This window comes from Colobus angolensis, unplaced genomic scaffold (genome assembly GCF_000951035.1).
Source record: "Colobus angolensis palliatus isolate OR3802 unplaced genomic scaffold, Cang.pa_1.0 Scaffold2, whole genome shotgun sequence".
Lineage (NCBI taxonomy): Eukaryota > Metazoa > Chordata > Mammalia > Primates > Cercopithecidae > Colobus > Colobus angolensis.
The window spans coordinates 10,750,699-10,777,771 of NW_012115154.1; the positions used below are offsets into that span (position 1 = coordinate 10,750,699).

General features: G+C 43.2%; 5 gene segments (V, D, J or C); all 5 read left to right on the plus strand.

The window, feature by feature from the left end:
- The first annotated feature begins 964 nt into the window (after positions 1 to 964).
- LOC105511232 lies at positions 965 to 1,619 on the plus strand. The segment is given in 2 exon segments: positions 965 to 1,064; positions 1,184 to 1,619. Coding segments are annotated over 2 exon segments (357 nt in total).
- A 4,753-nt stretch (positions 1,620 to 6,372) lies between these two features.
- LOC105511422 lies at positions 6,373 to 7,101 on the plus strand. The segment is given in 2 exon segments: positions 6,373 to 6,421; positions 6,545 to 7,101. Coding segments are annotated over 2 exon segments (606 nt in total).
- Positions 7,102 to 8,823: 1,722 nt separating this feature from the next.
- On the plus strand, positions 8,824 to 9,676 carry LOC105511231. The segment is given in 2 exon segments: positions 8,824 to 9,073; positions 9,206 to 9,676. Coding segments are annotated over 2 exon segments (405 nt in total).
- Positions 9,677 to 10,583: 907 nt separating this feature from the next.
- Positions 10,584 to 11,183, plus strand: LOC105511423. The segment is given in 2 exon segments: positions 10,584 to 10,730; positions 10,837 to 11,183. Coding segments are annotated over 2 exon segments (396 nt in total).
- Positions 11,184 to 20,317: 9,134 nt separating this feature from the next.
- Positions 20,318 to 20,974, plus strand: LOC105511424. The segment is given in 2 exon segments: positions 20,318 to 20,402; positions 20,505 to 20,974. Coding segments are annotated over 2 exon segments (519 nt in total).
- The last annotated feature ends 6,099 nt before the right edge of the window (positions 20,975 to 27,073 follow it).

A 27,073-nucleotide genomic window follows, 5' to 3' on the forward strand; every position in this document is an offset into this window, starting at 1 on the left:
TGTATAACATATACAATTAAAAATTATATATTATATAAACATATATTTCCCATTTTTCTTATAGATAATTGAAGTTTCAGAAAAAGAAAGTAGAGGGAATAAGAGATTTTGATGATACACTAGCTGCGAATTTTCCAGAGATATTTCAGGACCTAAATTCTCAGTTTCAAGAATTCAAATGAATATAAAATAAGATAAATGTTTATATTATAGTGAGATTGTGGAACATAAGAGACAAAGAGAAGATTCTAAAAAGAAAAGATAAATCTCTCCTGGTGGAACAGACTGAAAAGATCAATGAAAGTCAAGAAAGAGGATCAAAAATAACCATTTAGTGAGAATTATGATCCCCATTCATTAAATACTGAGATGGAGGAAAATATATTTACACTAAATATAAAAATTTTATTTTTACACTAAAAATAAAAAAAAAAGACTATGAGTTTTCCAATAAGTTATCTTTTTTGAATTATAGTCAACAAAGGTGGGAAGTAGTCCCAGAAGAAAGGCAGGAGGTGCAGCTCGTGAGGGAACCCGTATGATGGGGCAGTCCTGTTGGGCACTTGAGACTCGGGGGATGGAGGAGGCTGGGGCATGAATGGGATGGCACAGGGGACCCTGACTTCCTGAAAAGACAATGAGCTCACCCCTTGGTGCCTTGTGTTGGGGACGCTGATGGCACATCCTAGAGAACATGCCCAGCAGACAGAGGAGCGGCTATGGGGTGAGGAGATGAACTCAGAGATGCAGCGTGAGGCCTCCAGCTCCAGACAGCTCTGGAGAGCAAAGTGAAGACCAATGCATTTACGTTGTTTAAAAGGAGCTAATAAATATTTAAAGCAGTCATCTAAGTGTGTTCTAATACAAATCCTGTGTTCCTGAGATTATGGGGATTGAGAGAGGAAGTGATGTCACTGTGGGAACTGCTCTGTGGGGATAGGGACGTCCGTCATCCTCTGCTCCTGTTCACAGTGACACTGATCTGGCAAAGCTCCCATCCTGCCCTGACTCTGCCATGGGCACCAAGCTCCTCTGCTGGGCTGCCCTGTGCCTCCTGGGAGCAGGTGAGTCCTCAGACACCAAACAGCCTCATTGTGTGTGTGTGTGTGTGGTGTGCGTGTGTGTGTGTGTGTGATGAGTACAACTATTTTCTTCATTCTGTTTTCAACTTGTGTCTCCACAGATCACACAGGTGCTGGAGTCTCCCAGTCCCCCAGGAACAAGGTCACAGAGAAAGGAAAGGATGTAGCGCTCAGGTGTGATCCAATTTCAGGTCATACTGTCCTTTACTGGTACCGACAGAACCTGGGGCAGGGCCTGGAGTTTCTAATTTACTTCCAAGGCACGGGTGCAGTAGATGACTCAGGGCTGCGCAGTGATCGGTTCTCTGCAACGAGGCCTGAGGGATCCGACTCTACTCTGAAGATCCAACGCACAGAGCAGGGGGACTCAGCCATGTACTTCTGTGCCAGCAGCTTAACCACAGCGTGACACAATCGCCTCCTTCCTGCTCACAAACTTCCTCCTCTCTCTCCTTGCTTCCTTATGATACTATTTTGCATCCTCATCTCACAACGCTCCTCTGCCTCTTCTAGAATCATTGCTTGCGTGTCTGCTGCTCAGATCAGCAGTTGTGCGTTGTACACGTTAATCATTTTCTGTGGAAGGCCCTTTGCTGGTCTTCATTATCCATCCTTATTTTCCGCATTGGATACTGTTCCATTCAAGATTACTTGTTGCCTGCAAGGGATCCTACTTTTTACATTCAAATTTTACTTTTCATTAATACATATTTGATGCTATCTTGAAGGTAATCTCACTATCGTCCCAATCTTCTGCTAATCTTTATTTTCATGGTAACATTGTTATTTTGGGGGACATGTATTTCATCTTTGGTAATGGAAATGAATAACTATGCACTTCAATTCCTGTATGTTCTTCCTACTTTAGAGTAAATCCAATTTTCTTCCATTCCTCCCATTCTATCTCGCTCCCTTTATATGATAGCTTTAAGGGAGAAAATATCAATTAGACTCTAATGGCTGCTATGTGATAAGAGTTATTTGAATGAGGGTGGGATATTAAGCTTTGAGTAAAGCAATAGTCAGGGTTAGAACCAGTGTTGGAATCAGGGTTTAGGGAGGTTGCTCATAAAACCTGCAGGATGGCCGGGCGCGGTAGCTCAAGCCTGTAATCCCAGCACTTTGGGAGGCCGAGACAGGCGGATCATGAGGTCAGGAGATCGAGACCATCCTGGCTAACACGGTGAAACCCCGTCTCTACTAAAAACTACAAAACACTAGCCGGGCGAGGTGGCGGCGCCTGTAGTCCCAGCTACCGCGGAGGCTGAGGCTGGAGAATGGCGTGAACCCGGGAGGCGGAGCTTGCAGTGAGCTGAGATCCGGGCCACAGCACTCCAGCCTGGGTGACAGAGCGAGACTCCGTCTCAAAAAAAAAAAAAGAAAGAAAAAAAAACCCTGCAGGATGGCACTTCTAGAATAGTCTCCCAGCTCACTCTGCAGACACTTCCCAGCATCCCTTGGGCCATTGCAGAAGCAATGATGAAACTTAACTTATTGGCCACAAGATGGCACTGTGGTCCACTGGGATCTAGAGCTCTGGGGACAGCCTGGGAGAGCAGCCTAGTAGGGGAAGGGTTAAGAAAAATTAAGGCTCGGATTCAATATTATGCAAATGTTACAACAGTTTACAGTTATTGCTAGGCTACCTACAGCTATGCAAGATTCAGGAAATACCTCTAATCTTTAATGAGATCCACAGTTGAAGAATTTTGGCTGGCAGCCTTGGTGTCAGGGGCAGGTGCAGACAGAGGAGCAACTGCCTCAAAGAAACATGGGGATGCAAGGGTCGGGCTATGCCCTAAGCCCAGTGCATCTCTGCTGCACCCTATCTTCCCTGCAGGCCTCGCCGGGCAACAGCCTTCATGAGAGGAGGTGGATCCTGCCTGAGACCGGTCAGAAGGCCCTGGACCAGCTGGACTCCGAAGGCATGGGGGATGACACCACAGGCCCACCAGACTGTTCCCTAGAGAGGGGCCTCCAAGCCCCAGCTCACAGTCCAGAGGATCAGGGCACTTAGTTGGGAGAGCCCCTCCTCACTCTGACCCTGTCATGAACCCCAAATTCTTCTGCATGACCCTTTGTCTCCTGGGAGCATATGAGTCCTGGAAACAGCTGCAAAACCCTGTCATGGGTTTGCAATGTCTGGGCTCCAAGCCTTTTTTCCCCTTTCCTCTGAAGAGTCCCCCTACTTCTTAAGTCTTATCTTCACTTCCATCTGCCTCTCCAGCAGACTCTGTTGATGCTGGGATCACCCAGACACCAAGATACCACATTATACAGACAGGAAAAGAGGTGATCCTGGAATGTGCTCAGGTTAGGAACCATTATTCAATGTCCTGATATCGACAAGACCCAGGACAGAGGCTGAAATCAATCCATCATTCAGGTAGTGGTGGCAGCAGGACCAAAGTTGATGTCACAGAAGGGTACAGTGTCTCTGGAAACAAGCTTGAGCATTTCCCCTAACCCCGGCATCCACCAGCACCAACCAGACTTCTCTGTACCTCTGCGGCAGTGCATCCACAGCTCTGTACAGCCAGCTGCTCTCTGCACCAAAAGGGCAGCCACAGGTTGGAGGTGGGTACTCCTTACGGAAGGCCCTGTCTCAACCAGAAGAAAAAGCTGCCCTTTCTGAAGCTCTTCCCAGACTTCCCAGCAATGGGATCTCATTCTATGTGTGCTCCTGAAGAATGAAACTTAGAGTGAGCTGGGGTCTATCACTGTAGTGGGGATGTGTAAATGCAAACAACATAATGCTATTTTCCTCAATTTGGAATATTCTGGGAATTGTGCAAAGGAATGGTAGCTTCCAACATGAAATTCATATTTCACTTTCTTTTCAGGGGAGAAGAAAAAAGCAGAAAGCAACTGGGAAGCTTTGGCCTGCTTGAGTGATCTCAGATTCTCATATAGTACACATAACATCACCTTGGCTTTGGTTCCTTTGGATACCAAGCACGTGTTCTCTGGAGGACAAGAAAATTCGATTTTTTCATTATAAAGTTACAAACACACAAGTGAACAATCCACTTAGGGAAAATGTTAATAGATGCAACAAACTCTGCCATTAGACCTGAAAATAATCAGCTAGTAGAATTATAAAAAAGATTGTAAGCCTCTTACTTAAGTACCTGTTTGAGTTCCTCTGAGGACGGATGAAGGAAAGAACTTAATTCTTACCATCACTGTGACTTGGATTAGAATCCGTGAGTCCCTTAACTTGTTTTCCTTGTAAAATATTATAAAATAATACAGAACATGCATTTCATTTTCCTTTAGCCTGTAGTCTTCTTTAGCATCCACAGGGAGAATCCCATATCCCGGTGCAAGACTTCTTATGTTGGGATCCATTAACTGAAGGACTGGAAGGACTATAGCTGGGTTTCACAGGAAATACACGCCCCATGTGCAGAGAACCCCATATGTCTCTTCTGTGCCCAATGTCCCCCTGTGAGGCTGCCAAGAGGGGAGTGCGGGGTCACCCAGGACCCCCCTCACAAAAAGAGGAGGGGGCTGCTTGCTTGGCAAAAAAAAAAAAAAAAAATCACCAATTGGCTAAGCTGCTGAAAACCAAAATGAAAGGCTAATATGTGAGACCGATGAACACCCAATTTCTCAAATTATTACATTTATAACAGTTCATGATTCTTGGTATGACTTCAACAGCGAGTGAGCATTGTTTTCTTTGTCTATAGCTTTCTTTCAGTCATTGATCCTTGGTTGTGTCTTAGCCTCTTATCAGTCCAGCTCATTTTGATACTAAATTTGGCTATTGTATATCTCAACAAGAAGCATGTCTCACATTCTCCATATTTTATGTGGTCGTGAGTGTGTTCCTCTCTTATTCTTATTTTATATGATGCATTTCTAAATTGGACTGTACAGAATACAAGCATCTATTTGTGTAGGACTCCCATCTTTTATGGGGACAGGTCAGAGTAGGTGAGCGTGCACCGTGAGTCTCTGCTGGAATCTCTTTGTATTCTGTGTCCACTGTCACACGGTTTATTTTCATATGCGTATTTCTCATGGTTCTCCTGACTCTTTTAGCAATGCTCATTGCAGGATGTTAGAAATCTTATTACTTCTAATGGCAGAATGTTAGAAATTGTGTTAACTCTTAAGGCAAAATAAAATATCCCAGACTCGCTTTTCCATTGCTGTTTTTATTACTTGTGGTCCTGGAGATATCAAGGAGGGACAAAAGGAGTATTTGCAAAGGTGTCTCAGGCTTAAGGGAACCCAGTAAGAGAAATAGAAGTAGCTTAGGAATAGCAGAATCTGTGGCTCTTACTCACATTGGCCTGAAATTAGTAGGAGAGGATGTGGATCCCAAAGCATCTGGTACTGTAGCTTTAAGGCAAGGCTGCCTATAAGGTGCTATGGCCTTTGGTAGGGAAGAGTAACCAATATAAAATAACGAAGCAAGAGGAGAACCAGGGCATAGACAAATCAGAACAAATGGTGACCCTACCTCCGTCTGCTCTCCTGACATTGTCTCCCATTAGCCAAAGTCACTCTGGAGTTAGAGAAGAAGGGAGCCAGTTAACATAATACACTGGGGTCAGCCTCTGAAGGCAGGGTGGATCTGGAGAAATTAACATAAATTATCCAGATCACTATGCATAAGATGGCCTTGAGGGTGCTGAATCCCAAACTGGCTGGCTAGGTCTGTTCTGTGAGCTGATAAAGCCCTAGTGTTGTTTCTGGGGAATCTGTACTCTTAATTTACAGACAACCCAGGTCTGCTTTGGATCTGATCAGATAGACTAAATCTTGGGGACTTTGTACCACTGGCCACTCAAGAGAGGGGTTGGAAATGTTATCTGAAGATGAAAAAATAGAACCAGAAAATTTGGTTGAATCTAGTGTCAGAGAGACGACATTAGGACAACCAGGAAGAGCTGGAATAGGAAGGTTTAATCACAGGCTCTTCACCCTCTGCTGATGGGCAGGTGTGTGAGTTCCAGCATGGAGCACCGCAGCACTAGGTGGGAAGAGGGTGAGAGGGTGATGGGGCAGCCTGGGAGCTGGAGCAGTGTAAGCAAGGGAGCAACTGTCTCATCACAGAAGCTTCTGCCCTCACCCAACCCTTCTGCCCTGCAGGACAGGGAGAGAGTTTGGGTTGTGGGGAGCACTGGACTCAGGAAGCCTGTAGGGGGAGGACACAGGACAGTGACATCACAAGATACTCCTTGCGTCAGCAAAATCAAGGCCCAGAACTCACTCAGCTCTTCCCCAGGAGGACCAAGCTCTGCATTAGGTGCAGTGCTGCCTGCCCCACTGTGCCATGGGCCCTGGGCCCCTCTCCTGGGCTCTGCTTTGTCTCCTGGGAGCAGGTGAGTCCTGTGCACTGGACAGAAGCCCCATTCTCAGCTTTTCCACCCCTGTGTCCTCCACTTTACCTTGGGGAGAGTCTCCACGCTGTCTCCTGGCTCATCCTCCATCTGCTTTTCCCACAGGCCCAGTGCAAGCTGGAGTCACCCAAAGTCCCACACACCTGATCAAAAGGAGAGGACAGCAAGTGACTCTGAGATGCTCTCCTATCTCTGGGCACACTAGTGTGTCCTGGTACCAACAGGCCCCGGGTCAGGGGCCCCAGTTTATCTTCGAATATGCTAATGAGTTAAGGAGATCAGAAGGAAACTTCCCTGATCGATTCTCCGGGCGCCAGTTCCGTAACTATCACTCTGAGATGAATGTGAGTGCCTTGGAGCTGAGGGACTCGGCCCTGTATCTCTGTGCCAGCAGCTTGGCACAGCCTGGCAGAGTCACTGGAACTCTGTGCACTAATCTCTCTGCTTCCGTGTACGGCAGTCTCAGACCAGACAGCTGTGAGAAAGGCTGGCAGAAACAAGGCCAGGAGGATCTGCTCAGAGGATGCTGCTGCTTCAGGAGGTTCACAGCAAAATTACCTTCTTTGTCGGATGCTGTACACTATAATGATACAGTAGCTGGCACTCTCCTTTTTAGAAAAAGGAATTCATTTTGGTGTCAGGATTGTTCGACAGATGTGTAGTACAGAAGGTAAAATCTCAAGGGTTTGCTTTATATAATTAAGGGAGAAGAAATTGAGATTTGGTTTGGGGAAATTTGAGAACATGATTAAAGACTATGAAAAAATAGAAGTAGAGCTACCAGATGATAAAAAATTGTGTTCTCTGCAACATAACCTGTCAAAGTTTTCAATTGCTGGAAAATATGCAGCAAGGCCTTGTAACAACTGGCATCACCCCAGGGCCAGTCTAGGATGGTCATCGCCACATAGCCTGTTGCCCCGTGGAAGGGCCCTGGAGCTAGTTCCAATGTCTTCCTTCTGGACTTAGATCTCAAGTCTCAAAACAGAGGAATTCATTTCACTGCTGATGGTAAACAGATAAAGGCTCTCCCATTTCCCCAAAGATACATTCTGCTTCCATTGTATCTCTTTCTGACACTCACCATCCAGATCCGTTACCTTCCGTGACCAAACACCTCTTTGAATATTTCCTAAAACTCTGCAACCTTTGCGTTCTCTGCATTTGTGCTCAGGATTTCCACAGCCTGGAAGGACCTCTGTCTGCCAAGAAACAGCCAGACCCTGCTCATTGGTCAAGAATGGGCTCACGTTGCTTTCCTCTTCACTTCTTACCATGACATTCCCCAGCATTGTACTATACTAACATCTTTATTATTTTCATAGGAAAAGCCAAGTATTAATTAAGTTTTGTGAAATGTATGTTAATGCCTGCTTATATAGCGTTCTGGAATATTACTATTATTAATATGAGGGATATTATTAACCACTAACTATTTCCTGGTCAGAGATCAAAGTCACTTCTGCGTAGTGATAGCAAATGTGAGATCCAACGGAATCTGTTTGATTACAGCTGGCAGGGTTATTCATTTCAAAGTTTTATAATTTAGAAGTAAATTTTTAAAATCTAGAAACCCTTTTGTAAAATGCACTATCTAAAATTTAGTAATAATGAATCTAAATACAACATATGAAAACATATGAGTATGATTAACCGGGATTAGCTGTGGAATATAGGGTTTCCAGGCTGGGTCTCCTTGATATCATCACACTGTTTAATTGTATGGCCTTTATCATTCTGGCTGGTCTCTACCATCTTAACACATTATTTGCAACTATGTAACAATTGTTTATTTCATAATCAAAATGTTGGCTCATGTGTCCTCTGACTCCATTGGGGAAGGGTGGATTTGAAAATCAACCCGAAATTGACTCTTTGGGAAAGCATGGAGAGGGTGTGTTAGAGGGTGGGGGTGGCAGGAGTGGGGGCATCTCTGTTTCTGATTTGGACAATTTGAGCATATCGCGTCATATCGCGTCAGAAAGTATGAATCCACGAGATTGTAGACTGCTGGCCACTTGGAGGCGCTGTGGCTCCACAATGCTGCAGAGAACTCAGTGGAGGGGTGGGAGAGGGGCCGAGAGAGGGGGGCTGAAGGGGATGCCTGGCTGCCTGCTGGCATCAGCACAGTGGATGGAATTCCCTGAGTGGGGCCTGAACACGTAGAGTTAAGCACAAACTCTCATTGCCTTGGAAGAGTTGGGGTGCCAGAGGCCTCAGTTTGCACCAAGGAGGGAGTGTCTCTGCCTCTGCACGGGCAGTAGAGGGTGAACGGCCTGGAGTGGCAAGGGCTAGGGAATCAGTGTCAGGGCAGGGACAGGGCGGGCAGAGGAAAGTAAGGTGTGATGTGGGCACGTGGGGACTGTGTTCAATCCTGTGCTTCTGGCCTGTGCAAGACAGGAATAGTACATGGAGTAGCAGAACCTGAGGCCTGCCAAAGGGTACAGTGGGCTGGAGTGGCCGGCAGGGGAAAATACGTCAGTGCGGTGACATCACAGGCCAATGCTCCTATCAGGAAGAAGAGAGCTTGGGAACTGCAGAATACTTACTACAGAGATACCAGCCCGGAGCTGGGAGGTCCTGCCATGGGCTTCAGGCTCCTCTGCTGTGTGGCCTTTTGTCTCCTGGGAGCAGGTGAGTCCTGGGCACAGCTTCAAAGTCTCCGATCTCCATTTCCTGTCCCTGAAATGCACGCAGGCCGATGATGGCTTCAACAGGAGGCTTTCTTCTGTGCCTTATGCTTAACTTCTGTCTTCTGACACACAGGCTCAGTGGATTCTGGAGTCACACAAACCCCAAAGCACCGGATCACAGCAACTGGACAACAAGTGACGCTGAGATGCTCCCCTAGGTCTGGAGACCTCTCTGTGTACTGGTACCAACAGAGCCTGGGCCAGGGCCTCCAGTTCCTCATTCAGTTTTATAATGGGGAAGAGAGAGCAAAAGGAAACATTCTTGAAAGATTCTCAGCACAACAGTTCCCTGACATGCAGTCTGAACTAAACCTGAGCTCTCTGGAGCTGGGGGACTCGGCTTTGTATTTCTGTGCCAGCAGCGTAGCACAGCCCTGCGTGAGCATCAGCCTTCTGTGCAATAACATTCCATCCCTACTCAGGAAGTGACGGTGAGGGGAGGGCTGCCAGCCAGAGGGCCTCAGGTCCTGGAGAGCGGACAGGCCTTTCCCAGGCACTCTCTGGTGCTTCTGTGTGAGATCTAGTTTAATGCTCACTGCAACTGTCTAAGCGAAGTATTATTTTACCTGTTTACATATCTGAGGGACAGCAGATGTCCTGGGGCTCATATTTAATAGCTAGCTGAAGTCTGTTTTTTCAACACCTCTGCACTGTCCCTCCTCACTCCGGAGATCTGTCCTTTCACCTGGTGTCGCCTTTTCGTGTCCCCAAGAGCAGGATGCTAAGGTCATGCATGAAGCTGTGATCATGATAACTTCTTCCCTGACAAGTCCAGTGAACACATGATTTCCAGGCAAAACATACCCGTTTACTCTTTATCATGATTTAAACAAAAAAGGAAGAAAAGAAAGGTGCCGTTTTCTGCTCTGTAGCCCTCCGATGGGCAAGGCCAGCTCATCTGTTTTACGGAGACTGTATGAGGAGGGAGCTTTCCCAGGTTCACAACAAAGGGCAGGAAATGTTTTTCATGGGGCATGTAGTCTTCCTGTGCCCAGTGCAATCTACCATCAGGGAAAGGACTTGAAAAATGGTTATTCATTAGGTAATATTTTTTATTTTTTATTTTTATTTTATTATATTCTTTTAGACATAAAATGTATCCCTGTAGGCTGACATACAAGTGTCCAGAGGTTAAATGAAGAGGAAAATAATTCAATTTGGAGTTGAATTTTGTGCAGGAAGTCATAAAAGGCACCAGGACTGCTATGACAATGTTCTTTAGCCTAGAGAAATATTCACAAAAGAGAAAATAGTATTCAAATAAAGAATTTCTCATAATGGAAATAAAATATACATAGAAGAACAAATTCCCCTACTAAAATCAGGGAAAGAGTTAAGGAGTTTATTAGATTTCTTTCAAAACAGACCTAAACATTATTCAACTCTGTTATAAATAATTTATTCCTGTGGGGAAGAGAATGGGCGTGGCAGGTTAGCTCTGCAGTTCAAGCATTTAGCAGGGACAGTGACATCATCAAGTCACTTAGAGCCCAACTTCAATTTGCCCACAGCAGGGCTGGGAAACACAAGATCCTGACCTGGAGCTGAAATGGGCACCAGGCTCTTCTTCTATGTGGCCCTTTGTCTGCTGTGGGCAGGTAAGGACTGGTCACAGGAGGGCCCCCTTCCCTGAAATTCCCAAGGCCTCAATGCAGGCTTTTCTACTGGGATGACAGCATCAGTATCTGTTGTTCTCTATTACAGGACACAGGGATGCTGAAATCACCCAGAGCCCAAGATACAAGATCACAGAGACAGGAAGGCAGGTGACCTTGACGTGTCACCAGACTTGGAATCACAACAATATGTTCTGGTACCGACAAGACCTGGGACATGGGCTGAGGCTGATCCATTACTCATATGGTGTTCCAGACACTAACAAAGGAGACGTCCCAGATGGCTACAGTGTCTCTAGATCAAATAAAGAGGATTTCCCTCTCACTCTGGAGTCTGCTGCCTCCTCCCAGACATCTGTGTATTTCTGCGCCAGCAGTGAGTCCACAGTGCTGCACAGCTGCCTCCTCTCTGCACATAAAGGGCAGTTAGAATGATTGAGGTTGCCTGTGCTCCCAAGTCCCAGCCTTCATAGGAGTCAGAGAGCCCTGGCTAGCCTGGGGGCCATAGAGCAGGGACCATATGACCCTTGGTGTTGAGGTCCATTCTTACCCCAGTGTCAGACCAACTGGAGGTCACCCCAACACCCTTAGCTTCTGCAATTCCGTATTTCCTTTTGTAAAATGGAAAAGGCATCTTTAGTTGAGATTCCTAATTTCCTTGACAACTTGAAACCCACCATATTCTTCTCTCCCCTAAGGGATGGGTGACTTTTCCATCTACCCTTTTCCCTACCCTCTACTACCCTTCAACTCACAATCATAAATCTTTGCCCATGTGGTCTCTGCTCCTGGGGGGCCTTTCTTCTAAGGGTAATAGACCCACGAGGTCCTGTATCATTAGCCATTTACCTACCTCTTCATCGTCATTTTGCACCATGTTTTCCCTGGCTGTCTGCTGCAGTCACGCTCCCCTACATGCAGTTATTTCTTCACATGTGTCCGTTGTTTTCCACCCTGGGGATTGTTTATATAAATTCTTCCTTCTGCACTGAGTGTACATACCACCCACTAAGTCCTACATCTCTACTTCATTTCTTAAATTAAAGTGTATTTCAGGCACACTTGCTCTTAATTGTAAAAAGCAAAACAGAAAGTTTGCTAGAAAAATTTTAAAAAAATATTTTATGCATTCATTTGGGGGATGACTTTTTTAGAGGAGACAAAAGAAGCCACAAGCCAAAAGAACAATATTCATAACACTAGTTGCATTAAATTGTTTCAAGCCAAAACACATCATAAAAAATAAAAAGTTAAGCTACAGCCTCGGAAAGGCATGAGGAATGCATACAAATGATGAGAAATCAGTGTGACAGAGAACATTCAGTGTGACAGAGAACATTCAGAACATCAGTGAATACCCGTAGCTCCTCCGTGGTTTCTGGCCTCCCTTGCATTTGGAGGGTTGGGAACATGTCACCAGATTTTGAATAGTGGGATAAAATGATGTCAGCTCATTTCAAGCCTGGCCCTTAAAAATATTCTGTGGCACTGTGTTGAGAGTCTCTAAATGTACTCCCATGTTTGGAGTGTTGGTATATGGCATAGAGTTGTCCTCATGGCTAAGATTTTTTGAAGTGTCATAGTAAATACTCTGCAGCAGATCATACGGAGAAAACACACAGGTGGAATCTGGAGGAATTCACAGGCGGGCTTCCTTATGCTCTCTTCCTCCCAGGAGGGGTCACACAGAGCTCTCTCTCCTCCCAGCAGCAAAAATGCATGAACACATGTGCACTGTTTCTGCCAAGGCATCCCATTACAGACTTAGCATCCAAGAGGGTTTAGTAGAGGCTGTTCACACAGGCACCTACTGTCTAGCATGAACCAAAAGTCTAGATCCCAGAAGGAAATCTGATGTTCAGCATAATTATTATTTGCAACACCAGTCTAGGCACAATGAGCCACCCCTTTGAGTCAGGAGAAACTTTACGTCAGTTCAGGACACTGTTCACCAGCCAAGTTCCCAGATTTCAGCCAAAGTCCAATCTTGCAAGCAGGACTTTCTAAGCACTGCAGTGTCCAGCCTGCTGTCAACTCTTGTGCACAGACACTCTTCAACTCTCTTTTGCCATGTCTTGAACTTCGGAGCTACAAGGTACAGATTGGCTGATGATAATATGGAAGCAGCCTGGCTCACTGGGTCATAATTTGGTGGACAATCACTGAAGAAAGCTGCTCATGCCACACTGGACTTTGTGGTCATGGGAAGTAAGACTTCATAGAGCTACGCTGGCGAGATTTTAGGATTTGTTTTGTTTGTTTTGTTTTCTGTGGCACAACTGTTTTTATCTAAGAGAATTAGTATCTAGAATGAGTAAAATATCCTTTTTACTTAATATTAAGAAGACAACCCGGCCGGGCACGGTGGCTCACGCCTGTAATCCCAGCACTTTGGGAGGCCAGAGTGGGCGGATCACGAGGTCAGGAGATTGAGACCATCCTGACTAACACCGTGAAACCCCGTCTCTACTAAAAATACAAAAAATTAGCTGGGCGTCGTGGCAGGCACCTGCAGTCCCAGCTACTCGGGAGGCTGAGGCAGGAGAATGGCATGAACCCGGGAGGCAGAGCTTGCAGCGAGCCGAGATCTCGCCACTGCACTCCAGCCTGGGTGACAGAGCAAGACTCAGTTGTTTGGACAAACGGTGCACTTCCGGGTTCTTCATCCCTCCCCCAACTTTTCCCGCACGCACGAAAATGCAGCCGGGGCCCGGGAAGGTGCAGATCAACTGGGCATGCGCCAGGTGATGTCAATCCAAAGAGACCAAGATTTACCTGGTCGCACCTGCAGAACGCCCCCCGACACGCCCGTGCCCCGCCTATTGCCCTCCCACTCCTAGAAAAGCCGCTCTCCGCCAGTGAGCCACGCGGCCTTCTCACAGCCCCACTCCTGTCGGGATGTCAGGACTGTGGGAACTCCGTCCGAGAGCCCCACGGCGGGGTGGGGGGACTCTGTCGGCCTTCTTTGCCGGAGGCCGACAGATTTCTTCCCCACACCTTAGGTGACCAAAATAAATGTGCAGGTTTTGCTCCTACACTTGCCTACCCGCTGGTTCTTTTGTGCCCGCTCGGCTGGTCTTAGAAAAACAAATCATCAGTCTCAAAAAAAAAAAAAAAAAAAGGACAACCCAATAAAAACAGCAATACTGAGGCTGAGTAGGCAATTCAAACAAGAGTGAACATAAGTTACCACTAAACATGAGAATCACTTTTCAACCTTACTTACAATCAGAATATTGTAACCTGAAACAGTAAGTTATGATTTCAAAATTACTAGATTGGATACTTTTCCAAGGAATGACAGTCCTACATTTGAGTAGACGTATGGACTAGTGAAAATTGTTCATATATTTATTACAAAAATAATTACAACAACATCAGAAAACTCACTGTGGGATATATTGTGACAAACCACATTTCTGGAAAATTTATCAGTGTATTTAAATCCCTTGGGTTCCTTTCATGGTCTTTTTTTTTTTTTTTTTTTGAGACACAGTCTCGCTCTGTCGCCCAGGCTGGAGTGCAGTGGCCGGATCTCAGTTCACTGCAAGCTCCGCCCCCCGGGTTCCCGCCATTCTCCTGCCTCAGCCTCCCCAGTAGCTGGGACTACAGGCGCCCGCCACCTCGCCCGGCTAATTTTTTGTATTTTTTTTAGTAGAGACGGGGTTTCACTGTGTTAGCCAAGATGGTCTCGATCTCCTGACCTCGTGATCCGCCCGTCTCGGCCTCCCAAAGTGCTGGGATTACAGGCTTGAGCCACCGCGCCCGGCCCCTTTCATTGTCTTTAAGTTCAATAATGGAGAATGCAGCTGTCAGTGTTTTTCCTGTTTTGAAGGTGGTCTTTCCATCTTTTAAAAAGTATGGTAAAATGAGTGTAACATATAATTTTGTCAATTTATTTTTTAAATGTACAATTCAGTGGTATTAAGTACATTCACCTTGTTGTGGAATTATCAGCATTATCCATTTCCAAAATTATTTTCGTCACCCCAAACAGAAACCTTGTACCCATTAAGTAATAACTTCACTCTCCCCCTCCTCTGGCAAACTCTATTTTTTATATGAACAAATTTGCCTATTGTAGATAATATATTTATATGAAATCAGGGAATATTTTTCCTTTTGTTTCTGGCTTCTTTCACTTAGCATAATGCTTTCCAGATGCATCCATATTGTAGCATTGATCAGAACTTCATTTCTTTTCATTCTCAATCGTATTTCATTGTATGTATATAATACATTTGTTTATTCATTCATTAGTCAGTTGACATTTGGGTGGTTTCCACCTTGTAGATATTGAGAACAATGATGCAGTCAAGATTGGCCTGAAAATATCTGTTTGATTCCTTGTTTTCAATTCTTTTGGGTATATACCTAGGAGTGGAACTTCTGGGTCCTTTGGTAATTCTGTTTCTCATTTTGAGTAACTACCAAAATGTTTTTTTGTTGCAACTGCACGATTTTAGCTTTCCACCAGCAATGTCCAGTTTCTTCACAACATTTCCAGGACTTGTTATTTCCTTTTCTTTTTCTTTTCAAAAATATGATGCTGACAATTACTATTTTTATAGCCATCCTAGTTAGTGTGAATAATATCTCATTGTGGTTTGATTTGCATTTACCTAATGACTAAAGATGTTACAAGTCTTTTCTTGTGCCTATGGGCAATTTGCATACCTCTTTGGAGGTAATACTTATTTTATTTGATTGCGTTTTTAGAGTCTCTACTGACTTTAGATTTATGCTGGTGTACTGTGATGATACTAGAGGAAACTGAGATTAAACTTCTCTTGGGTGATGTATTATGGCTAATGTTTTTAGTACAGTACTTCTGAGACATTTTTGGTATACTGTAGAAGAGAGAAATAAGTAATTTATTGATACTTCTTGGAATTAGATATTTTACAAAGAGAAGAGAGATATAAATAAGAAACGGGAAGATGAGGAAGAAATCTGTGGTGCTTATTTGAATTGGAGTTATTAATACGAACTTAAGATTTTAAAGATTATATACTTCCTAACTCTATCCAGGGAAGGGTCTATAAAACAATACAAAGTAAATTAACTAATGGCTGTATTTGCTTTTTGTTTGTGTTCCTCAGTAACAATAGGTACATTACTTTATTCCAAATGTTATTCCTTATAAAAGGCTGCTTCCACATCAAGGGAAAGAAAAGTGTTAGACGATCTTTTGGTAGAAATCAAGAAAAAGATCAGAATCAGGAAGACAGGTTCAAAATCCATAGAAGCCATTTCAAGGGGCTCCATTAGCCAAATCCGGGTCAATGCAAGCATTCAAGAAGAATAATGAGGATACTGATTTATAACAAGTTATAAAAATCTATGAGGCTATAATGACAATAAAAAGAGAGAGATAAGAATGTCTTTATTACGGAAGAATGCTAGTAGATATATCTAATTAGAAAATCAATGTAACCATTCGATAATTATAGACAAATTCCATCAGTAGATGCCTAAACTAACAGTCTTTGTTTCCTTCAGTACTTTGAATTATACTGTTCTGCTCTCTCCTGGCCTGTTAGGTTTCTGCTAAGAAATCTGCTAAAGGCTGTACTGGGGCTCCCTTAAATGTGGTATGTTTCTCACTGCTTGCTGCTGTTAGTATTCTTTCTTTGGCTTTGATTTTTGGTAATTTGATTATATTGTGTCTTGGTGAACCCCTTTTTGAGTTAAATTTAATTGGCAGCCTCCAAGCTTCCTGCACCTGGATGTTGCTGTCCTCCCCCAGATTTGGGAAATTTTCAATGATTATTTCCTTATATATGATTTTGGGGTCTAACAGCATATGTACATTGTTTCAAAGCATCAATACACGGATTACTATTTAATTACAAAGGGCACATTCACAATGGAGAGATCTGGGATCAGTCATCTCAAATTTAGCATTGCCAAAATGCATACAAATGACATTCCATGTTCTTGTGATTGACTGGATCCAATGGGAAATAGACATTATCTATGGTGTGTATTTCCCAAGTAATTAACCTCTAATAATATGAAAATTTTTATTGTGAGCTGTTTTACAAGTAAGCTGACCAGGACACTTCAAAAATCTATGGCCATGAAAAACAGAAAATATAGTAAGTGGCTGGAGGAGATGTATCGTTGAAAAGTAACTAAAGAGATCCCACAACCTCCTGAAATACATGATCTTTGATTTTGCCCTAGAGGAAAAAGTAAATCAAAACCAAGGGATGTGTTGAGGCAACTGGAGAAATTTGAATGTAAAGTATATACTGGATAATGATGCTATATGAATGCTAATTTTTTGAGTGTAATAGTGACATTGGTGGTTATGTAAGACAATGCCAATTGTTTAGAAGAGACATACTGAATTACTAAGGAAACAACGTTTCAGAAACTAAGGGTAAAATATACAGAGAGATGTAAAGGTCACAAAATGTTAACAATTGGTATACAGATGTACATTTTAAGATTCTGCTTGTTTTATTGTTCTCTAAACTTTTCCATAGGTGTTCAGTTTTTAAATACACTTTGAATGAAATGTATTAACAGACCAAAATAAAATGTTGGTGTTATTTCAGTGTCATGTTGGGTATCTCTTATATTTAGTTTTAATATCTTTGAAATATTCTGTCAACATCATAAATAAATATAAAAGATAAGGTCTTTTTTAGCCCTATAAAATATTTTTTCCATAGGAGACAGGCTAAAATTTTTCAGAAAGTTTCAAAAGAAGATAAGATAATTTACAGTTTGAGAACAAAACAGCTTGATATCTCCGAAACCGGCACAAAACTTAGTTAGCAACGCATGCCAGGAGGCCATTTAACAAATGTTTTCTCTGTGTCAAGACATTCTGAGCATTCTACAATTTGGCCAAAACTCAAAAGCTTTCAAAGGTGATTGAATGTAAACAGAAAAATAGTGATTTTGCCAAGTTAAGGCTGGGCAGTACGTATTTGTGTAAGGGGGAGAAGGGCTGCCTTAGTCTGTTCTGCTGTTGTAACAGAATACCTGAGGCTGGGAAACGGATAAAGAGAAAAGGTTTACTTGGCTTACAATTCTGGAGGCTGGAAAGGCCAAGACCAGGGCACCAACCTCTGGGCTTCTTTTGAGGGCTCTGTGCTGTGTCACAACATGGAAGAGAAGTGGAAGAAAGAGCAGGCCTGTGCAAGGAAAACCAAGATGAGCAAGACCCTCACTTTATACCAGCCTGCTCTTACAGTGATCAGATCCTGGAGAGAACTGACTCCTGGCATTAATCTTCCATGAAGAGTCCAACTCCGTGACCCATACAACTCCCATGTGGCTCAAAATTGCTACACTGCTGCATTGAGGACCAAGATGAGTTTTGCTGGGGACAAACCACAGCCAAACTGCAGGCGGGGCTCTGGCAAGACAGTAGGAATAGATGGAGCTGGGAGGAATTCCCCCCAGTTCCTCGCAAACACTGTCTGATATTAGCCCTGATTCTACTGAGGACGGTATAGACATGGCCCCAGTATTTCTGACCCATGAATCGAGAGCCTGAGCCTGATAACTCTGAGCCATTGGCCGGCAGGCAGCACTAGGGTTTGCTGGGGTTGGCTTGCTTTTAAATCAGGGGTCAGTGCTGTCTGAGGAGTTAAGTTTAAAGGAAAAATGTGGCTTCATCCCAGCATTCAGGATCTAGTTGGCAGATGTTGTGAGTGGCCAGTGGAATGTGAGACATTAAATGGAAACTCTTCATCCCCCATTGATGCAGGTAGGTAACCTCTGTTTAGCAGGGAAATCCCAACTGTAGCAAATCATTGAGTGAAGAATGTTCTGGGCTTGCATGGGGATAGATGGAGGAGAGCCAGGAGCCAACCTGCATGCTCAGAGACCCACAGAAAGGGAGAACCACTTCCTCCTCAGGAAAACTCAGAGAAACCTTAGCAATTCACCTGTACCCCACACCCAACCCATTCCAGTTGTGCCCTGGACGGTGGACAGGAGGATGTAAAGGGAACATAGGAGAGGGGAGTGGACAATTTCAGACCTCTGCAGATAGGCTTATCTCAAATAACCCCACAAATATTCTGAATAAGAACCAGATGTCCCAGGGCTCTGGCCTTTTCTTCCCTGAGCAGCATGATGATGCCTCATTCCTGCCTTGACAAAGATTCTGTCATGAATTTCTCAGTTGTGCTGCCCAGGAAGCAGGTGCGGCCTGGGAACAATGAGAAATGTCCTCCCTGGACTTGGCATGCCTCACTCGCAAGCACATCACATGTAGGTCCTGTGACTGATAGGTTTGATAGATGGATAAGTCCGGTTTCCAGCCACCAGCCTCTATCCCCTGAATGCTGTTGTCACTCAGAGCCACAACCCTGGTCACTAAGATGGAGCAGGTAGTGGCACCTTAATGTGAAGAAATTTTCCATCATGCAATTATTGCCTGGTACCTACATGAGTTTGACTCAAATCAGCAGTTGTTTACCTCAGTGGTAGAAGATTTATGACAGAGACAGATGGTTCTTGTAATTCTATACCCACAGGTGTTCACCTGATAACCTTGACATGTGTCCTGTAGGTTTTGGGGATTTGGTGGAAATCTCTAAGCCCGCCTCGCTGAACACATATATCCTCGTTCCCAGCTCTCTGGACATGCATCTCCTTGTATTGTTGTCTTATGCCAACTCTCAGGTGTTCCATCCCCTAACTCTTCCCATCCTTTACCCATTAGGCAATGAATAAAAGTATATTTGTGACTAATGTTGCCCCATTAGAAAAAAATTGCCGGATACTAGCCTCTGTTATTCAATTGTAAATTACACTAAATCTGCAAGGTGTTTTTTTTTTTCTTCAAGATTTCAACAAATCTGATTTTGGATTTCTTACAGTATCCACAATGATATTTTCAGGCATAAGAGAGTCCCCACCCGTCTTATAAGATATCAGAACTTTCATTACATAGATGGCCAAGAACCATAGGCAGAACTGTGATGAAGACTTGGTACACAATGCATCATGAAGACTGTACAGAAAAGAGAAAACTGGTCACTGACCTTCACAAAAGGTGAAGGCCGTTTTTTATAGGAAAAATGGTGGGGCCATTTTTTATAGGAAAATTACAGTCAAAGGGGGTTGTTCTCTGGCAGGCAGGGGTGGGGGTCACACGGTGCTCAGTGGGGGAGATTTTGAGCCAGGATAAGCCAGGAAAAGGAATTTCACAAGGTAATGTCATCAGTTAAGGCAGGAACAGGCCATTTTCACTTCTTTTGTGGTGGAATGTTGTCACTTAAGGTGGGAACCGGCCATCTGGATATGTACGTGCAGGTCACAGGGGATATGATGGCTTAGCTTTGGATCAGAGGCCTGACAAGGGGCCTGGAGATGCAGTGGGCGATCCAATCTCCCAAGCCCTAGAGATGTGAGTGAAGACACTTTGATGAACTTATACACAGTCCATGAATATGCTAAAGCAACTTCTAGCTCTGTTTTAGTTCATAACAATTGGTTTCTAAGAACTTAGGCATTTGTGGAGACAAAGATGTCACTGTAGGAACTGCCATATAAGGACGGGGCGTCCCTCCTCCTCTGCTCCTGTTCATGAGGACCCTGAACTGACAAAACTCCCATCCTGCCCTGACCCTGCCATGTGCACCGGGCTCCTCTGCTGGGTGGCCCTCTGTCTCCTGCGGGCAGGTGAGTCCTAAGAACACCATGATCATCCCATTGGAAATTCCAGTGATTACTTCAGTCATTTCTGTCTTTCTGTTTTCAAATTCTGTCTTTTTTCCCCAACAGAATTCACAGAAGCTGGAGTTGCCCAGTCCCCCAGATATAAGATTACAGAGAAAAGCCAGGCTGTGGCTTTTTGGTGTGATCCTATATCTGGCCATGCTACCCTTTACTGGTACCGGCAGATCCTGGGACAGGGCCCGGAGCTTCTGGTTCGGTTTCAGAATGAGGGTGTAGTAGATGATTCACAGTTGCCTAAGGATCGATTTTCTGCAGAGAGGCTCAAAGGAGTAGACTCCACTCTCAGGATCCAGCCTGCAGAGCTTGGGGACTCGGCCGTGTATCTCTGTGCCAGCAGCTTAGCCACAGCATTGCAGAGACACTTCCCTCCTGTGCACAAAACTGCGGGGCTCTCTCCTCTCTATCAGCTCACAGCAGCCTTTCCTTATTCCTCATCCTCCCAGGGAAGAAGCGAGTTTTCAGATATAGCTAGGATTCATATAGTGGGAGGAAATGAACTGTTTCTTAAAACATGAGCGCTATAATTGTTGGTTGAAAATATGCCTTAGGGATTTGCAAGACTTCTGGGTGGGAATTCAAGAAACCAAAACTGAAAGTGATTTATCACAGACCTAGTCCTCAGGGGCAGTGATGATTGTTCTATAAAAAATGCGTACAATGCTGTATGTTAATTAAGAAAATAAATACACAAACTTGAAAAATAAAAACATTTAATCACCAAAACATGTGTGTTAAACTTTAACAATACAGATATTGATTTCATGCAAGTAACAAACAGCAGGCCCTCCTTCTGCCCTTGTCAGCATCTGAATGATTTGAATATTATCCTGGCTCTGGAATCTCTTCTTGACCTCGCACTGGATGTTTCATGCAATCAAATCTCAACAGATACTATGTGTCTGGAAATCCTTTCCCTCTGATTTTGTGGAAATATGACAATAATAATACTATTGTAATGATGATGATGTTGATCATTTCAGCTATTTCATTCAGCACACTTTAAACTTCAAAGAAATGCACACAAATGGTTATCCTGGAAACAATTCCCAAATCTTAGCCCAAAATGAATTTTGCTTCCCCGGAGTGCTTTAACTTTTCAATGTAACAGACATAGCCCAACACTATAGTTAGTCCTGGGCCAGCTAGTTCAGAGGCTGGTGAGGACACTTCCACTTGTCTGCCCATTTCCTTGTCTGTCCATTGAAATAGCTCCTTAATGCATTAGATATTCCTGCCAGAACTTCGGAAGCAATGACCTGCCCCTGATCCAATTGTCTCCTCTAATAATGCACTGTGTGTGTCCAACTGTAGTCTCTACCGTAACTTCTGCCCAGATTCTCTTGTATTAGAAATCATTCTGAAGTACTGGTTAGAATGCTTGGGAAGGCAGCTTCCTGGGAATCCTCTGAAGGAGTGTGGCTGTCAGTGATTCCCTCGTTACACTTCTTGAGAGTATCTTGTATTTCACTGAACGTAGGACTCTCAGTTATTTCAGCCTGTCTGTTCCTGTTCACCTCTGAGATCTCTGTGGCTTGTTTGTGTTGATTTTCTTTTGTGCTGCTTCTTGGTCATTTGTTTGTATTTTTCCTTATAAACCTGATTATTTTCAACATTGTGCCAGACACTATGGTTGTAGAAATAATTTTTGGTCTAGGATGACGTATCTTTCTCCAGAGATAATTTTACTGTGCTTTGTAAAGTGCACGGATGCATAAACAATCCAGGACTCCCTGAAACAGAATTCAAGGCTTGAGGTATCCTGGAGCCCCTGGAGAGCGGGTTTCCTACTAGTTCATTGTTTCTGTTCAAGTTCCTCAGTGGTCACACTCAGTGAAGTCTGGTCTTAGCCTTTACCCCCCAGCCTGTGAGTCAGCTTCCTGAGAGCTGGGCTGAGATCAGCAAATGCCCCTAAGGGCAGTGACTGCTGTGCTCACTCCCCAGGCTCCTGCCTTCTCCAAGATTCTGGACCAGTTATCCCTCATAATGTTTTTGGGATATTAATTAGCTGCAGTTTTTGTTAGTGTGGTAATTTACCCAACGATTTAAATAATAACAGAAGGGTTAATTTTGTTACAAGAAAGGGATCCTGATCCAACCCCCAAGAGAAGGTCCTTGGATCTCATGCAAGAAAGAATTCAGGGTGATTCCACAGTGCAAAGCCAAAGCAAGTTTATTAAGAAAATAAACTGGTGAAAGAACAGCTACTCCATAGACAGAGTAGGGCTTTCCCAACAGTAACGGGAGGAGCACATCTACCCTAGGTACAATACTTGTTTATATATAGGACAAGAAAAGATCGTTGAGAGATGTGCTCTGCTACAAGGGTTTGTGATAAAGGATTAATTTTCTTAATTACTATGTTTTGCAAGAAGCGATATTATAATCTTTAAAGTGAAATTTGGAATGTTTCTGTTCTCAAGATATTGGGGTATCATGACATTCCCAAGTCTGGGTCTGTTTAGTAAACATTATTAATCTGCTGCTTTAACCATAAGCATCTAGAGGTTAGGAATATCTGACTTTCTGGGAATGCAGCCCAGCAAGGCCCAGCCTCATTTCTTTCACTGAAGATGGAGTCACTCTGGTTTGAACGCCTCTGACAGTTTGAGTTTCCTCTTCTGTAATGACTCAGATGAAGGTCAGAGAATTTTATTTAAAGTTTTAATTTTCTTTGAATTTCAATGTCAGATTCTTAGTCTGTGATTTGTTTGATATTTAACTTAAATAACATAGAGGAATGTTATACTGAAACTTTAATTTCGAGGAAAGGACTTTTTTAAAACTTGAAGGGGATTTATAATCAAATTGGGACACTCACTTGGTTTTGACATTTTATCATTTAGAGTATTATTATGTTGTTAATTACATAACCTTCGACGCTTCACTGGAACAGGGTAATGAGAATAGAGAATAAATATTCAAATTTGATCAGATCTTTTGACACACCTGACAAAAACAAGCAATGGGGAAAGTATTACCTCTTTAATAAATGGCGGTGGGAAAACTGACTAGCTATATGCATAAAACTGAAACTGGACCCTTTCCTTATACCTTATACAAAAATTAACTCAAGATGGATTAAAGACTTAAATGTAAGACTTAAAACCATAAAAACCCTAGAATAAAACCTAGGCAATACCATTCAGGACATAGGCATGGGCAAGGACTTCATGACCAAAACACCAAAAGCAATCCCAACAAAAGCCAAAATTGACAAATGGGATCTAATTAAACTAAAGAGCTTCTGCACAGCAAAAAAAACTACCATCAGAGTGAACAGGCAACCTACAGAACGGGAGAAAATGTTTGCAACCTATCCATCTGACAAAGGGCTAACATCCAGAATCTACAAGGAATTTAAACAAATTTACAAGAAAAAAACAACCCCATAAAAATGGGGCAAAGGATATAAACAGACACTTCTCAAAAGAAGACATTTATGCAGCCAACAACCATATGAAAAAAAGCTCATCATTGCTGGTCATTAGAGAAATGCAAATCAAAACCACAATGAGATACCATCTCATGCCAGTTAGAATGGTGACCATTAAAAAGTCAGGAAACAACAGATGCTGGAGAGAATGTGGAGAAATAGGAATGCTTTTACACTGATGATGGGAGTGTAAATTAGTTCCACCATTGTGGAAGACAGTGTGACGATTCCTCAGGGACCTATAACCAGAAATACCATTTGACTGAACAATCCCATTACTGGGTATATACCCAAAAGATTATAAATCATTCTACTATAAAGACACGTGCACACATATGTTTATTGCAGCACTATTCACAATAACAAAGACTTGAAACCAACCCAAATGCCTATCAATGATAGCCTGAATAAAGGAAATATGGCACATATATGCCATGGAATACTATGCAGCCATAAAAAAGAATGAGTTCATGTCCTTTGCATGGATGAAGCTGGAAACCATCATTCTCAGCAAACTAACACAGGAACAGAAAACCAAACACTGCATGTTCTCACTCATAAGTAGGAGTTGAACAATGAGAGCACATGGACACAGGGAGGGGAATATCACACACCAGGGCCTGTTGGGGCAGAGGGATCAAGGGGAGGGATAGCATAAGGAGAAATACCTAATGCAGATGATGGGTTGATGGGTGCAGCAAACCACCATGGCACATGTATACCTATGTAACAAACCTGCACGCTGTGCACATGTACCCCAGAACTTAAAGTATAATAAAAAAATAAAAATAAAACCAAGTTAATCAGAAAGCAGAGAGTGAACATGGAATGTACTTCATTCCTGCACCGTCGTGACTCGTTTGTGCCATGTTTTGTGAGCACACCTGAGGGGCAGGGGTCGGAACTGGAGGGAGTCACAGGTGTGTGGCTATCATCATTTCCTAGTTAAACCCAGTCCCCTGGAAACATGCTTGGTTCCACATTTTCCGTTTGGGGGAACTTCCCTAAAGTAATACACTGGTTTTTGTCTTTCCATTATTTGCCAAATGTTTCCCATGGGAAGGGAAATAAGTTATCTTATTTAGTCTCCTCTTCATCTGAGCTTAGTCTCTCTTCATCATCACCCTTTCATCCTGGCTACTGGGAAAAAAAGTAGATTCTTTTGGTGCTTCTTCAACATGCACTAAGATTAGTGGAAAACTTTCTTTTCCTTACAGGGTTGGTCTGTAGTTTGCAGGGGAGAGAGAATGGTTTAAATTCTGATTCAGAATAGTGTTGGTTGGCCTATTTGCTCTCCTCTCTGAGCACTGTTGGTTATTAACACTGATATTTTATCTCCACTAGTCTGACTTCAATGTTCATCTCTCAAGTGGTTCCATCTTAGGCCATGACAACATTAAGATTGCCTTTTGACCTTCTAACACCAACAAATCATAATAATTCCCATATCTCCATGACTCAATAAAGCAAAGCACAAGTCCCCTGTGTCCTGGCAAGAGGGCACTTTTGTGCTGTTTCTGCCTACTGGCCACAAGGAGGCACTGTGGCGTTAAAAACGGGACTTTTTTTTTTTTTTTGAATCAGCATTTTCCAAGAATGGGGGAAAAATAAATACTATCTGATTTTGATGGTGCAAGAAATAAAAAAGCTTGGGGGCTTCCAGTACCCCTGACACAGCTGACCTTCCTTTCCTAGGCCCATGTCTTTTATGTGTATCTACTCAGGGAAAGGGAAGTGTGGCTGTGCAGGAAAAGTGGCAATGTAGGAAATACAGGCTCAAGAGCTTGATGCCAGGAGGGTCCCAGAAGAGGGCAGGACACTGGTGATCAGAGGGGCTTAGAGAGCATGATGCTAGTGTAAGCTGTGCATCAAAAGTGGTTCCTTTTGTTTCCTTCAGCAGTTAATTTTTATTATCATTATTACTTTAGTTGTCCTCCACATCTACTTCTTTAGTATGGCTGGCTACTTCTCTTTCCAACTCTTCATGCGCTACCCAGGATCTCACCCTAGGCAGAAACAAATCCCCAAACTCTCACCAGCCGTTCTCATCAAACAACCCGTCTTGGCAGGCTGTGATCTCGCCAAGAGCTATCAAGTTGATCAAGCTATAAACTGACTTCATCACTAGTCTAAAGAGCCATGGCAAGAACAGCTGCAGGAGAAACCCTAATTAAACTGGGAGGAGAGACAAGGATTTTAAAGCAGTTTTCAAACTAGCCCTTCTCAAGAACCAAACATATAAGGGATCATTGGAAGCTGTCTCTGATGTGGGTTAAAGAGGAAAGAACAGACAAAGACGAGGTTCTGATGCCTGCTCTCTGTTCCTACAGATCTCTCCAGAAGTCATTGTAGACCTGCTACAATTTCCCTCACTTTGCTGTGATACAGCCTTTCTTTGTTGGCTCCTCCTCTCTGTGACTTAAACCTCTCTCCCTGCCCTCCCCTATCTCCCTTCTTCCAAAATGTTCCTCTGCCATTCCCAGAGACTTGCAGAACACTGAGGTTTGAAATACATGCAACAAATCATTTTTTAAAAATTAATAATGATCTCTGTTAAGTGACGAAGGTTTCATATGTGAATTGTGCACACACAAAAAATCACAGTACACTTCTGAGATAATGTTAGAAGGCGTATGTAACGACCAGGATAGCTTTGATAAAGGAATTTGGGACTCAGGGTGAAAGGACAAGATAAGTTAGTACACAAGAAAATGGGTTGATTTATTCTGTAATAATGGAAACTTGTTTTACAAAATGGAGAAAGAAATTGTTGAAAACCATAACTCCCTCAAGAGGTCTGGGAATCCTGTAGCTTACATGGAATAGAAACTGAAAGAGATTATACTGAGCTATTCAGAATAAACAAATATCCCAGACTAAGAGTTTTGGTTTGTGCCCCTTCACAGGCTGAAATTTTTAATTGACTTTTGAAAGTAATACTAAATAATACTATGATAACCAATATTTTTACTTTTAAAGATCTTTAATTTGATTTCCATACTAGAGTTACTTGCCATAAAAGATAAATGGTGAGAATGATTTGTATTAAAATGATTAATTAAATATGATTTATAGGGAAAAAGAGGCTTGCATTTTTCTTATTAAAGCAATTTTTCACAGATAAATTGATCTTTAGCACATGTGGAAGTGCATTTCTTGGGAGTGGGGGAACTAATAACTA